Source organism: Zeus faber (genome assembly GCF_960531495.2).
Source record: "Zeus faber genome assembly, chromosome: 13".
NCBI lineage: Eukaryota > Metazoa > Chordata > Actinopteri > Zeiformes > Zeidae > Zeus > Zeus faber.
This window is the reverse complement of record NC_137198.1, coordinates 12,160,696-12,176,232: the sequence shown is the minus strand read 5'-3', so window position 1 is coordinate 12,176,232 and position 15,537 is coordinate 12,160,696. Positions and strand designations below refer to the sequence as shown.

The window sequence follows — 15,537 nt, the reverse complement described above, 5'->3', positions numbered from 1 at the left end:
GGGAAGGATTTTATAAATAGAAAAATTTATATATATATATATATATCTCTCACGTACAAAATAAACCACTCTTGACTGGAAGGGGTGCATCTCATTACTTCCAGTGAACGGTCATTCTTTTAAAGGACCGTTTTTGTCAAAGGTACTTGTACCTTATTTTGTTTTCGTTGAAGCAGCGATTCTCAACCTCAATTTGACGTGCATCAGGCAGCGAACATCATTTGATGAGATTTTCTACCTGTTACCCCAACCTGAGAAGATTTTTATTGTTGGATATGATTTAGTCCAAACTTCCTTACCTGTCTATGCTAGAACTAGAGAGCTACCAGTGAAACTAAATGCTCTCATTATTGCACGTTCTCCAACGGTGCAAACGTCTTGTAAATAAAACAACAGAGAAGTTGAACCGTTCACCATTTTGCTGGGGTCCGCATGTTGCGACACACCGCACTAAAACAATGGCGCTACTGTCTTTTCAAATGGAATGAACAAATTTAAAACTCAACAAAATCAAGCACCTTTGATAAAAAAAAATGTGTGTTACAGCCGTTTTCACCGAGAGGAGGAGGGGGCCAGCAGCTGGTGCAGCAGATGCAGCTCAGACACTCTTTGTAAATCTTTATTATCAATTACAAGGTAAAAACATTATATTTTTATTTGCGCCTGATAAAAATTCTATATTATATATTATATATTAATATTTTGAGTGGCTTTAAACATAATACTCATGCCCTACCCATGCCCTACCCACAATACGATGCCCATTCCCATGCTTGATTATGTGTGAATAGTTGCTGCACCAAGTTGTGGGTTGATACCATTCATTACACAGCTTTGATACACTTTCTAGCTGGTTTTGACCACTCGAGAATGGGGGGAAAAGGGTGAAAAAATCCCCCCAAAGAGCCAACTGTAGTCCTCATGACACATGAAAAACACTTAATGCTGTGAGTGCAGTATCAGTATCAATTTTGAAACTTTTGAAAATTGGAGATTGGTGCGATTTGGACGATTGGATGACAAGCCCTATTTTCTGAAAACGGCTCAGAAAAACCCACTTATCTTCGATGTACCTGGACACCCCGTACGTTTCCTGAACGGTGTAGGTGTCTCGAGTTCCATGAGGGTGGGATTATCCTCGAGGTCAGAATACGTCATTTTATCCAGGAGGGTCAAGTTAAATAAAACGCTGTCATCACATTGAAATGGTTGCTATGAGGTCATATTTCATCAAACATGAAGGCAATTGGGCTCTTAGGATTCACAAGAGTCTTTGAAGCCAAACCCAATTTCTACAAATGGCTGTTCAGGTACCACAGCGTGCAGAAAATGGGAGAAAAAAGGCGAAAATAACATGTGTTGTTTAGGACCCTGGACAAACCCTCTGTGGCTGACATGTGTCAGGCATGGCTGAAAAAATCGGTCACGCCCGCCGCCGAAAGAGATTGCCCACTTGGGAGCGATGTGGCGCCGGCTTCCCAGCGATCCGACGCAGGGCGCGGCGGCGAAGTCTAGTCCCCCCCCCCCCCCCCCCGCTAATACCTGAAGATTAAACGCGGCTTAAAAACTGAGCTTGCGAGAGCTCGTCAAACACGAAACCGCGCCGTGGACCCCGCCAGCGGGTCCGCCGGGCTTAACGGTAGAGTTTCTCACCACATGCTTTCCAAAACCCGAAAATAGAAGGTGATATCAAAACTCAAAAAACAAAAGGCCGAGCTATCGTCAGGAAAATGCTGAACTGAATGAACACTGTCTGGTCCTTTTAATCACCTGTCGCTCGTTGCTTTTATTTATTTATTTTCGGGTAGTTTGTGATTAATCTCCGCGCGACGGACAGCTCTGAGTTATAACGCGGTTGGGGTAAGGTTGATGAAGTGGCTCGTAAAGCCCCGATCCGCTCGGCGGGACTGTGCACGGATGACGCGACGGCCGTTAGAGCCTCATGCGCTCATTTGGTGGCCGGGTGCCGTCGCTCTTCTCGGCAGCATCTTACTCGCCTCCCGTCGGCCCGTTGCCACTAAATCAACCTGCCGGCGACGCGGCGGCTTGCTCCGCTGGATCAAAGATGGATGCCGCCCGGCGCTGACCTTTAGCATGTGTTGTGCCGCATTAAAGATTCAATTCATCCCAAACGAAGCCGGAGGCGCTCGCAGCGAGAGCTATTATTTCAGGGGACAGAGGAGCGAGGCGGGGCCGGAGGTGGCGGGCGCCGAGCCTTCGTTTATTGCACGCCCCGTTTTGTGGGTTGCATCATAATTATGACACAGTGATTACAGTCCCGAGGGGGGGGGGGGGGGGGGGGGGGATGAAATCCTATTATTCACTATTATCCATATTTCTATTATGTTCGGTTCTTGACAAGGAGGGACGTTAGAGACTATCATTAGGTTCCCGAGACCTTAATTACAGTCGTTCCTTCTCGAGAATGGTGTTTACCTAGAAAGACCAAATCAAGCTGTTTATCCTGATTGAAGGAGTGGTGTAATACAGGTATACAGGTACTGCTCAAAATACAACCTGTGTGTGCGCGCGTGTGTGTGCCCGTGAGCATGTATGTGTGCATGTGTGTGAGCGCGTGTGTGTGTGTGTGTGTGTGTTCAAGTTCAAGTTCAAGAGGTTATTTGTCACATACATATACATTATTGTCATACATATATGCAGTGAAATCTCCTGACACCCGGTGAGTACGCACAATAAGCTCTATAAATACTTGAAATACTAAAATGTGTTTAATCAACACGAGGTGCTTGCACAGGCGGCTGCAAGGGACGGCGCCACAATCCCGATTCTTGGTTCTATTATTGTCTCTTGTCTGTGTTGTATTAAATATACATTGAAATCCTCCTCAATGAAAATTACCTTAACTTACCTCCAGTACTTACCTCACAGAGTAGAAGTGTGTGTGTGTGTGTGTGTGTGTGTGTGTGTGTGATACAGGCACTGCTCAGAATACAACTGCATGTGTGTGCGTGTGTGTGTGTGTGTGTGTGTGTGTGTGTACAGTATGTGTGTGCGTGTGCGCGTGTGTGTGTGTCTGCGTTTGCAAGGAAAGGATTCAACACGAGCGTAAACCCTGACCACTTGAGCAACTATTACCGGCGTTCTCGCTCCCTCTCTCCCTCCCTCTGCGACTTGGAGATAAGGCGGCAGCTATAGCGACCGCATTAACAGTGTTCCCAGAAATGTGAATTGTTTCCGGTGCCAGTGTTGAGGGGAGATAAAAAAAAAGAAAAAGTATATAAGTAGTGGCTCCGTGAGAAACGCAGGCGTGGGACAAAAACATTTATGCGGGCTCGCCGTTGAACCGCCGCTCTGCAGGGACCGATAAACGTCACGCTTTCTCCCCACTAAACCCCCTGGTTTTGTGGACCGACTTGGGCTCCCTTCAGCGGGAGGAGATAACGCTTTTCACCAGGCTTTCAACGGACGGGCATTCAAATGTTTGTTCATGCCTTGGTTAATAGTTGGCTCTGGTTAGTGGGGATGCTTTGTTGAACCCAATGCCCAGAGAGTCCTTTTTTTTTTTTTTTTTTTTTTTTTCTTCAAAAGTTTAGTGACACAGCCAAACTATGAATGAACACGAGCTGCATGAAGTCGTGACTAGAGCCAAGAGCAATCAAACCAAGCCCACACACACACACACACACACACACACACACACATGCAGGCACGCACACACACACACGCACGCACGCACGCACGCACGCACGCACGCACACACGCACACACACACTTCATGGCCAATTGAGGAGCAAGCAGTTCTATAACTGGAGATTTCACAGATTTCAGCAGAATATGAGAACTCAATAGTTCATTCAATTTTTTTTTTTTTTTTTGTTGTATTGTAATATTGCATCATTAGCCAAAAACCTGACACAGTGGAAGCTCTTTGTCCGCCGCTCTATCGATAGCGCAGTAGTCGCTGGATTCAAGTGAGCATTTTCATTTGTGTTATCAAATTGATTGAATTGATCCCCGCAGCTCAGCTTCGTTGCAGCGCATCGCCTCAATTTTCCAGATGCACGCAAAATCTCTGCCTTGTTTTTTTTTTTTTTTTTTTTTTTTTTGGTGTGGAGTGAAGGGAACTAAATGTGCTGCTTAATCTGCGGGACTTCAAAGCTGCCTCTCTCTGCTCTCTTGCCAGGGTCATCACAGATAGCCAGTTCCTATCAGCCTCCCCAGGCGAGACTTAGAGCGCTCGGTGCCGGCTTCTGGTTAGAGTTCAAACTTGGCTCCGGCGCTCTCCAACGACCAGAAACGGCATCAGCGGCGGCGGATTTACACATGCGAGGCGAGGCAGAGGGAAAAATATGAAAAAAATATATATTGGCAAAACTGCCCTCAAAAGCCAAAGAAACGGATGCAAACATCAGAAGAGAAGGTAAGATGAGGCGCTGTGGAGATGTGTTTTTGACTCTTCATCCTCATCCTCACCCTCATCCTCGTCGCTTGTGTCACTCATTTCGTTCGATAGCAGCAAATGAAAACAGTTCTCATGGAGGTCACGTGGTCAATCTCGCCACTCCTTATCTGGATGCCATGGAAAATAAAAAAAAGGAAGAAAGGAGAATCCCTGCCTCCTGCTCAGACCTAATTAAACCTCCGCTACTCGGTGATGAGAGCCCAGAGCAGTGCTCTCACGTGTTCAATTGTCTGGTGCAACACCATGTAATTGTACCAATTGTAGCATGATACTTGTACATGTTTCCCTGTGAAGTCTCGCTTCAGGCTGTTTGACAACAGGCAGGTTGCAAAATTAATCATTTGTGATTTATTTATTTATTTACGGTGCACTGCAAAAGCTGATAGGAGAGATGAACATGAAGTACATAGAGTCTCAAAGCACCCCAGATAGATAGCTAGAGAGAGAGAGAGAGACAGACAGACAGACAGACAGACAGACAGACAGACAGACAGACAGACAGACAGAGATAGATAGATAGATAGATAGATGGAGTAATACGAGACAAAATTAATTGTCAGAGGTGAAGAGGACATTTTTTAGCCCTTTTGAGACGTCCAACAAAGACAGTGACATTGTGGTCCAACACCAAGGAAGGCGAGGTGTGGTGAAGGGAACCATTTTCTCCTCCTCCACTTCCTGGTTCCTAATTGAGGCTTCGGGCCTGAATTTAGTGGCTGGTGCTGTCAGCAGTAACGAAGCACCCAACACCTCCAGCGGCCGAGGATCCACCAAGACGCCTTCAAAGCCTGAAGCCCAATTGGACGCCGGATAACAAGTGACCGGGCCTCTCATTCGTTTCTGAGTCGGAGAAAAGCTCTGACCATTAAGTGTTGAAATTTGCATACTTGTTCAACTTTGGCACGACATTTGGGTCCGGCACCACGACCGGAAGCCGCTATTGACCAATCAGAATTGAGTATTCCACAGAGCCGTGTAATTAAATATATGACACGTTATTACCACTGGATTGACGGTTAACGTTGGGTGTTCATCATATTCCCCGTTCACTTGAGTCTCTTTTTCTATGAATGAATTATGAATGAAGTGTGTATCCATTCATTTCCCGCCCGAATGTTGCCGCTCTTTGCAAACACTATAAAGCACGTTTCCATCTCACTTTCATTCAATGCAAATGGCGAATGTCCAGCCGATCGAACGATGTCAATCCCTCTCTCGTTTTCTCCGACATATTTCAAATCGTTTCCGACAAACTGGACACGACGGCCGCCGTCCAACCGCCCGGCGAGACGCTGGGTCCCTGCTCTCCCGCCTCTCATTGTCCCATTTGTTCTCCCGGTCAGCGCTGCCGGCGTGTTTTCATCCCTGCGCCCAGCACCCGCAGGCGGTCTTTCCACATGGCATAGCCAGGCAATTGCCCGGAGCCGGATTATTTCCCCCACTCTGTTTTCCGTTGTCAATGGCGCTCTGCATCACTCACATTCCATAAGTATTATCCCAATAATTAAAAAAAAAAAAAAAAAAAAGGGTCTTTGAGAACGTACAGAGTGGACACGCACGTGGTGGGGGGAGGAGAGTAGGGTTGGGGATTTAGTGATGGACCGTTTGGCTGCTATGGAATTATCGGGAATGGAATTACCACAGGCTGCTGGGCTTGCAAACTCACCGATTTTTTTAATTTTAGTCCATGCCTATAACACAACAGACCAAATGTATGCATGTCTTCTCATTACATAAGATAAATCAACCAGATGAATAAGCAAAAGTAATAATAAACTTAATACACGGCACGACAAGGATTATCATCAGAACAAAAACCGAGTCTAATAAATTATGTCATTATACCATTCACTCAATATGGGGGATTTATTTAAAATTTGACATTATGAAATATCTTAATTGATATAGTATGAAATTACCAAAATGTCTGTGATAAAATATATTTCTATATTTATATTTATTTATATTTATATTTATATTTTATTCTATATTTTTATATTTCTATATATATATTTATATAAAGGAATAAAACAGACAACAAAATGGGTTTTGGTCTAAAACCATCACCGGTTCAAGTGCCGATTTTTCCTTTTTGCATATTTTTTTTACAAGTGCTGATTATTCCACCCAAGTCCTGGCACAAAATGGTTGGCGGACACCTCAAATCTCTTTTAGAACCAGTGGTCCAAAGCAATAAGTCGTTGGATAAAAGCTTTAACGTTTGGAGGACTTGAGGGTCCGATGCCCGCAGGTGAGCTTTTGAAAGCTGACAACACAAAGGGCACGGTTCAAAGTGCCCGGAGACCACAGCTCAGTGTGATGGCAACCCAGCGGTGTGACGGTGTTGTAATCCTGCAGGTGCCTGGTTCGACCCCCTCTCCGCCCTGTTGGCTGGTCAGCAACAACAACAAATCCTGCCGCGGCGGGTCTTGGTGCCCCCCTCCAGGAACGATGGCCCGAGATGGTTTTCTGAGACAAAGCGGTGCGCGGCTTAAGTTTTGAGACACCACAAACTGACTGTTGTTTAAATAAAATAAAGACATGTTCACTCGAAGCTCCATTATCAACGGTCGTCTTCTACCTTCCATGTTGATGTCATTATGAAAAAAACAGCACAGTGTCCAGCAATCCAGCTACCAAGGGACTCAAACCCTCCACACATTCACATTCCCTGTGCGCAATTACAACACACCACGATGGACGACAGACCCAGGGCACGGACGGAAAAATCAGGATTTGAACTTGTTATGTCAGCGCTGCAAGGCAGCGTCTGAACCATCACACCACCCGTGAAACACCTTCTTTATTTCTACAACAGTCAATTCTGAGGTGTCTCAAAAGATCAGCCACACGCACCTTTCTCTCAGAGAACCCCTCCCCCCTTAGCGCCATCATTCCCAGAGTGGGCGACACGTCCCTTCCCCAGACCGCTGCAGCGGGATTTGTTGTTGCGATCCAGCTACCGGAGGGAACCACCCTGACGACTGCGAACGTGGGTGTGCAATATCATGCCACTAGGTCGCCTTAGTGCTGAGCCTTGGTCTCCGCTTTCAAACGCACACTCGTCACCGGCTTTCAAAAGGTCACCCGGCATCGAACCCTCTAGTCCTCCAACACTAAACTCCTCATCCGGTGACTTATCTCTTTCCGGACATGTTTGGGAAAATCAGGACTTGAGCTTGTGATCTGCAGCGTCTGAAACATGGCGCCACCTGGCCTCCTTCCTGCGCTGAACACACCATAGGGGTGCTGCCTTTCAAAAGGTCTCCTGGCATCCAACCCCGAGGTCCTCCTACAGTGACTCATCGCTTTGAGCCACGGCTATCACGGGGTGGTGTTATTTTTTTCCAGTTATCTGGTTTACAGAACAATGGCGGTGATTTGGATGGAAATATGTGGACTTGAATCTGTGACGGCAGCACTATCCGTCTCAACCCATCACACTACAGAGGGCTGCTGGGAGAGCAGAGTAAAGTGCTTTACTCTATTTGGAATTATTCTTTTATGCGGTAAAAGAAAACTAGCGTTCCAATGCTTTCTATTGAAATAAATCCATTTGTATGTTCGTGTAGGAGTACCGTCGGGATCTACACAGTTTCTAATAAAAGAGTTCAAGCACTTTTTGTCCAGTATTGAGATCCTGTCAACGGTCACGGTTCGGGTGTCATGGCCTCTGTTTGGGACTCACGGCTCACGGCTCTTTTTCCTTCCAGATTGTCTGGAACCGAGAGTCTCAGTTCAGTCTGCGAGTCACTGCAGTTCGAGTTGCAAACACAACGAGGAAATTACTGTTTCACCAACTGATTCCTGATTCCTTTGATATCGTGTTTAAAATAGTATTCAATATATTCATAATATTGTCCCATTGTCTTCTTCTAACTAAGTGAAGAGCCTTTGAAATGGTTCAAAAGTCAAATTTAGCTTTGCTCACTGAAAATAAGCTCTAAACAAGCCGTGCTTGCATTAAGTGAGGTGGAGGGGGGCCTCACGTCGGTCCTGCCTGGAGCTTCAAAATCACAACGACCGCCGCTGTCAGCGCCGCATCCACTGCACGGCCCAAACACTGCCTGTCCAGGGGGCGAGGGTTTTGTTCCGCTGTCTACTTTCTCATGTTCACTCTCTCCATCCTCCTCTTTCACAGCCTCTCGCTTGATGACTCTAAGCGCGCACACACAGACACACACACACACACACACACACACACACACACGCACACGCACGCACACACGCACACACGCACACACACACAGATACAGGTGGAGTCATACAGAAAAGCCTCCCAAAAACAATATTAGTTTGGATTACGTTGAAATTGAAAACAGCACCCTAACATTTCTGAATCATGAGAGTCTGAAGATGAATATCAAACATTTTGACATTCAAAGCGCCATTAAAGCTTTTTACATGACACTTTACAGACCACAAAATGACGAGATTAATGACAAGCTTATGAGGACACTAAATGTGTCCCGACGATGTCTGAATAATGCTGTGGGCATTCAGGGGTGTTGTCCATCTTAACCATACACTGACTACAGTGACATAGTACGACGCACAGAACAACAACAACAATGGTTTTGTAGCACAACATTCACGAATCACCTCAGGAACTGAACAGACTCCGTGGAGAGAAATCCCTCTTTTCAGGGACTGAATAGAAGAAAGGTATTTGGAGGAGAGCGGAGCCTCCCGTCCCAGCGCCGCTGCCTCCCTGTCAATGGGAAACCATTAGTATTCCTCCTTCATCCATCTCCTCCTCCTCCTCCTCCCGGGGGGCCGCCCGCCCGCCTTCCCCAGGCCTGCGACCAGACCTTGCTCACTCCAAACCGAATCACACTCCAGCCGCTCCTGCAGCTGGACAACACATTAAGCACACACACACACACACACGCACACACACACACACACACACACACACACACAAACGCACGCTCTTTCTTTCATCTCTCTATATTCTCGTGATTTTTTTTAAGCTGGAATCTAGATGGACACCCGGCGACTCTCTCTTCTCACCTTCCCCCTGCCACTCTGTCCAGCTCCTTCCACGACCACAAGGATGACCTGCGCAAGCGGCTGTCCTACACCACCCACAAGCTAGAGATGGTGGAGACGGAGTTCGACTCCACCCGGCAGTACCTGGAGACCGAGCTGCGACGCGCCCAGGAGGAGCTTGAGAAATTCACCGACAAATTGCGAAGGTGTGTTGAGGTCTCACGCGTGTTGGGTAACTGTGTCGGATATTCATATATTCTGTTTGTGTGTGTTTCATTGTGTGTCATTTAGTAGGCTGACTTCATTAAAAGTGAGTCTCGTACTGTACAACGCCGTTTTTGTTTTTTTTCCAATCTCATTCTGAGCCGGCGCCGCCTCCACCCCAGTCTCCATTTTATTATTGGGTTTTCTTTAGCATCTCCACCGCATGCCGTGAATATCTCTCTCTCATTCGCTAAAGGCCATCTCTAATGTCTTTTGCATTTTTAGCTATATAATGTTTTTCAGCCTCGCCTCACGCCGCAATATATAAATTCAACCATCACCGCCATCCATTTTTAACAAACGACAAATGGTTTTCGGTAGAAAAAGTTCACATTTTCAAGCTCCCGCTGAAAAGGTACTTACCAAAAAGTGATGGATGTTGACTAAAAATGTATTCACACCTTTGCTCGCTCTCTGATACTGAGTGACTACTGAGTGGGTCGGCGATCTACAGAGAAAACACAAATGGTTTGAGTGCTCGGTGTGCACACTTTCACTCTGCGTTACGGACGTAATAGGTGGCGGTGTCGATGGGAAATGGCCGTGATTTATTATGGGCTGCCATTGGGCGACGTTCATTTAAGAACCGCGGCTCCATTTCCCATTTGGAGACAAATTTAGGGGGAAAGTGTGACGTCAAATTGGCTGGAGGTGGCCTTTAATGCTTCTATAAATGTCACGGTTTATCCTCCTCCTCCTGAGGATAAGAAGATAGATGGTAATGTCCCGCTGAAAAACCAGGGCTCAAAATATATGTAATGCCTTTAATAATTTAACAAACAGAGAGTGGAGAAAGTGCAGAGAGGGACAGAGAGAGCGAGAGAGAGAGAGATAGACAGATAGACAGATAGATAGATAGACAGACAGACAGACAGACAGATAGACAGATAGATAGATGGATAGATAGATCCTCACTCATCCAATCCAAGAAGCTCTGAGATCTGCTCCATTTGAGGAGCCTGGAGATCCACTGTTTACTGTGAAGACAAGGAGCAGTTTAGAAGCTGTAAACCTTCCGTGTTGAGGTATTCCACACTGGACGATGAGAGAGCCAAACTAACAATGAGTAATGGCAGCGGCGCGCCCAAAATCAAAAGGCAGCATCGCATAGCCGAAGCCTTTTCTTTTTTTTTTTTTTCTTTCGTCCCGGTAGTGCACACACTACAGGATTGAGCAAAGACCGGTCACCGCTGGGGATCACGCATCCCGGGATTCCAGCACGCACTATAGGAGCCGAGATTTAAGACTTAAGACGATATCAAAACCGGATATTCTCACAAGAGTCACAGACGGGGGAGAGCGCTCTTAAAGACTCTAAAGACGAGAGATTTCCTCGTGGTTCTCCAAAGATCTTCAAGAGTCCTTTGGTGTATGTCTTTGGTGTTCTCTTCAGAACATTCCGCTTTTCACCAAAACTCTCAACTGATAATTCTGGCTTGTCAAGGGTATAATTACATGACGTCTCGCTCCAGACCACATGATATTGTTGGCCTTAGATGTGGCGTTGATTGCTGTGGGCCCCCAACAAAACATTTCCCCGACTTTATGAATGATAATGCTATGGCTCACACGCATACATGTCTTACAATGCAGTTGGACCTCGGGTTTTATTTCTCCTCTTTTTGCTTATCATCAATGTGGCGTATCTTGAAAATCATTTCTGGAGGACCTCAGCCAATCAAATCAGTCCCACAAAAAAAAAAAGAAATCATAAAAAAAAAAAAAAAAGCAAAGGATCTGTGAGGCCCCAGTGAGTTTTCGCCGACTGTGGTTGTCGGGCTGCGGCTGGGGAAACAGGCCAACGCGGCGTTTTGGCCGTCGGAGCCCCAAAGCGAGGGCGGAGGCCTTATCAAGTCATTGTAAACCGTTGTGGCGGAAGGGATCCCCGGGAGCCTTTTCACGGGATGTCACCGCTCTTTCTCCTTGCAGGATCCAGAGCAGTTATGCGGCTCTTCAGAGGATCAACCAGGATTTGGAGGACAAGATGCACAGGACGGTGAGAGAAAACAAGCTGAGCCGCTCCCCAATGTCAATCCCCGCTCCCCCCCTCGGCCCCCCCGATAAAGTGTCTTCGATGCTGCGCGCCGAAGCGACGGCACTTCCAACGGCTTTCGTTATGGCCTGAGGGAATAATTGATCAGATAGACGACTCGCTTCGCATCAGGGATTGATTTTTTTTTTTTTTTTTTTTTTTTGACGTGTCTCGGCAAACCAAACTGACTTAGCATAAATAAATGACTGCTGAGGAGGAAAAAAAGCCCCCCCCAAAATTTTCACACCTACTGTAAAAGCGTTGCCGCTGCGAACCGCAGTCGCAGGCTTTTGAAGCAGACGGCGTTGAAGTGCCTTGCTCCGGTGGATGATAAACCACGGGGAGGGAAAAATCATTATTTATTCACGTTTTCCACCCCAAAAAACCGGCAGGGATAGGATATTTAAACCTACAAACAAGCTCCCCATCACAAGCCCCCGCCTCCCCCCACCCGAAAAAAAAAAAAGTCTTCGTCGGCACTCTTCCTCTCCCGCTTCTCCAAACACATCCCCCTTCCTCCCAAACATTCTTGGTGAGCCGTTATCACGTGACTTCCAGCGGTTACTCGGCGTTACATCACGCTACGACCGCACACGCCGGGGTGGAGGCGCCCACCTCCGTCACCCCCTGCTCTCTCTCTCTCTCTCTCCCCTCCCTCTTTAGAATCCCCCTTCACTTCACCCTTCGCTGTCTTTTCTTCTCCCCCGGCTCCCCCTCTGCCTCTGTCACCCCCCCGAACTACTTGCTTATTCCGGACACCTACTGCCGCCGCCCACCACCCCCCACCTCCACCCGAGGTGAGCGGAGTTCACGCCGCTTGTATTGTCTTGTATTGTATTAGTATTGACATCAGCGGGGGCGGCCGTATCCTAATTGTGTCCGTGAGCGGCGCCGTGCTCACGCCCATGAAATATGCATGAAGGGGCGTCGAGTTCTCCGAGCGCGTGCGCGCGTTCGGCGAGCGCCCGGGCCGCCGATGAGGCGGACTTTCAAAGTCGACTGAATTCATCCCTTATTTTCATGAAATGAAATTGAATGAAAACACATTGAGCGCTGCAGTTACTAACTGCTGGAAAAAATAAAGAAATAAATCTAATTAAAAAGAAGAAGCTGCATCCACCCTCAACCAGAGGCCGCAGGAGAGTGTTATTTTCTATATTTCACACTGAACCACTTTATAAAAAAAACCAAAAACAAGCCAAGTATTGCACTGCATTTCAATTATATTTAAACCTTGTATTGTGTTGGACAGATTCGACACAGATTTAGGTGTTTATCATGACTAAAAGGGTGTTTTACATCCTTGTTTCAGCCTGAGGCCAGGTGACTTTTCTTAAATCCCTTATTCTTGATGTTTTTGTTTATGTCTATAAACACTTTGGACCCCATTTTGATGCTTCGGCCAGTTTTGACCACAAAGGAGAATAGACCTTTATGAGCTAGCAACTAATATAAATAAGTCTCTCTCTCTCTCTCTCTCTCTCTCTCTCGCTCTCTCTCTCTCTCACTCTCTCGCTCTCTCTCTCTCTCTCTCGCGCTCTCTTACCAATGCCTCATAGTCATAACAGATCTACGAGCAGGTGAAGATCAGCGTTGTGGGAATTGACTCCGTTGCTGTCTGATGGGGGCAACGCACTGACATAAAAAGGCCCCACTCGCAATTTACTCACAGTCACTCACGAGCAATTGTCGGAGGAGAAAAAAAAATGACCGGAAGATTCTCAGTCGACGAAGCCCTCGCTCTAATCCTGTAATCACGGTGATAAGGACGAGTGAAATAGAGGGGGAAGTGTCCCAAACTGGGGACAATGTCGAACATAATTCCGGAGTACAACCAATCATCCTCCGACGAAGAAGAAGAAAATACACAGGTCGAAAGAGAGGCCATGCCCGATGGGATGGGAACATAGCACCGTCGCAAACCCCCCCCCCGCCCGCCAGTCAGGGAAGACCGTCCGTTGACAACATCATCAGAATGGTCCCAGGGCCGACCACAATGTGGCATCAAATCTGCCTTTGAACTGTTCATACCCGGTGATGGGTTCCTTACTCATGACTCTTTTAAAAAGTCACTTGAAATTCTTACTTGACTTATTACTACTCCCTGCTGACAGTAATTCGTCACACTACTACAGTTATGTTACTTTTCAGTTACACCCCACAAAATTGGCAATTGCGTCCATTCTCCTAAAAATTCAGACTTTCCACGTGTGCCTCTGTGTGTGTGGCGTACATTATAGCGGCGGGTATCGATGCTGATGGGATTAAGTCAGTGTTGCCCACTTGGCAGCTTTCTCGCCGGCTCTAGCGACTTTTCAGACCCCTCTTGGCGACTTTATTTCGAAAAAAGCGACAAATTTAGCGACTTATTCAGGCTGTCGCGGGAAAGGCGAGGAATGTATTCAAACATATTATGTTTTAATTCATTCCCATGCATCGTGCTGCTCAGAGCACCTGTCTGCCAACGGCCCAACCGGGGTCTCTCCCTCTCCTCTGGGCAGTCAGTGGGTGCGGACGTCGGCAATCACTGATCACCATTTCTTTACATAATTGTGGATAGATACTGATTCATAAATAGTTTTGCATAAATAAATAGATCGCTTCAGATAATAAATAGTTGACACTCCATGATACATACAAAGTATAGAATAATATTTTCTCTGATATGTAAACAGTTGGTTTGAGCTTCTCTCTCACTGTTTCTCTCTGGATCTACTGCTTATAAATACAAGCTACAGCTTATCTACAGCTTGTAAATATATCAATAGTTTGTTTGATCTTCTCCCTCCCTTTGTAGATTTTTAACTTTTTTTTTACTTCAAATATACAGTGCGATGTCCCTGTAGTGCGTTTGTGATTATTTGGCTAAAGATTCCTCTATCTACCTTTTTTTGTGGCTTAAGGTGATCTCTCTTGACACAACACTTAGCTTTTTGCAAATGAATGCACGACAACGGCGCAAACGAGCGCGTGACGTCATCTGGCGACTTTAAGTGACTTTTAGTGGAGTTAGTGCCAGCTTCTGTACTTTCATCGGAAAAGGGTCGGCGACGGCGGATGAAGTCGCTGATGCGGATGTGGTGGAGGTGAAGCAACGTGAGGGGGCGTGTAAGAGGGTGTGTAATGCCGCGTTGTGAGCGCCTGCGATAAATGTTGAGCTCATGCAGTTAAAGTCAAGTCTCTGGATGCCCCCCTCATGATACCACGTCCCCCCCCCGGTCACATGGAACCATAACAATCACCGGTAATGTACATGTCGGACGTGCACCCGCGATGATTACGAGAATGAAACAACAAAAGTAACGTTGCAACGAGTTTTTTTTGTTTTTTTTCATTACCAAACTTTTATTAGTTATTTGTTACACTATTCGTTACTGGGGAAAGTAATATTATTACTGTACCGCATTACTGCCCAACACTGTTCATGCCGTCAGTGGAGAGGATTATTCTGGACAACACGCACCTGGTGCTTTATATATTCATTAAAATGCGCTGTCTTGTTTTTAAAAACAAATTCAATTCAATTATTTGTACGACTGTTTGGACGTGAGCTACATTTGTCGTCGTTGTGTCGGTGCCGCTGGGCCAGCTCCTTATAATGAATGTGATTGTGGCAAATCTGCCCCTCATCGAATGCAAGACAAACATTACACATGTAAAATTCTAGAAACATGGCAGCAAATAAAACAACAGCAGCACATTATGACCATCACGGCCATTTTGATGAGGAATTAATGCATATTGTGTGCTTTGAGATGATAAACAAGTGGTGTAATATCAAGGGAAACCTGTCCTTTATGGACAAAAAAAACAAAAATATCTGGTC

At 46.3% G+C, this 15,537-nt stretch overlaps 1 protein-coding gene across 1 annotated transcript in view; it reads left to right on the top strand.

The window, feature by feature from the left end:
• Nucleotides 1–4,310: 4,310 nt before the first annotated feature.
• The window catches only part of begain (brain-enriched guanylate kinase-associated), a gene marked incomplete at both ends in the record, with an annotated part of 34,391 nt that continues 23,164 nt past the window's right edge, over nucleotides 4,311–15,537 (top strand). The window contains 3 exons of the mRNA XM_080012582.1: nucleotides 4,311–4,381; nucleotides 9,460–9,621; nucleotides 11,609–11,675. Coding sequence (XP_079868708.1) covers nucleotides 4,311–4,381; nucleotides 9,460–9,621; nucleotides 11,609–11,675 — 300 coding nt within the window. The remainder of the gene's footprint in view (nucleotides 4,382–9,459; nucleotides 9,622–11,608; nucleotides 11,676–15,537) is intronic.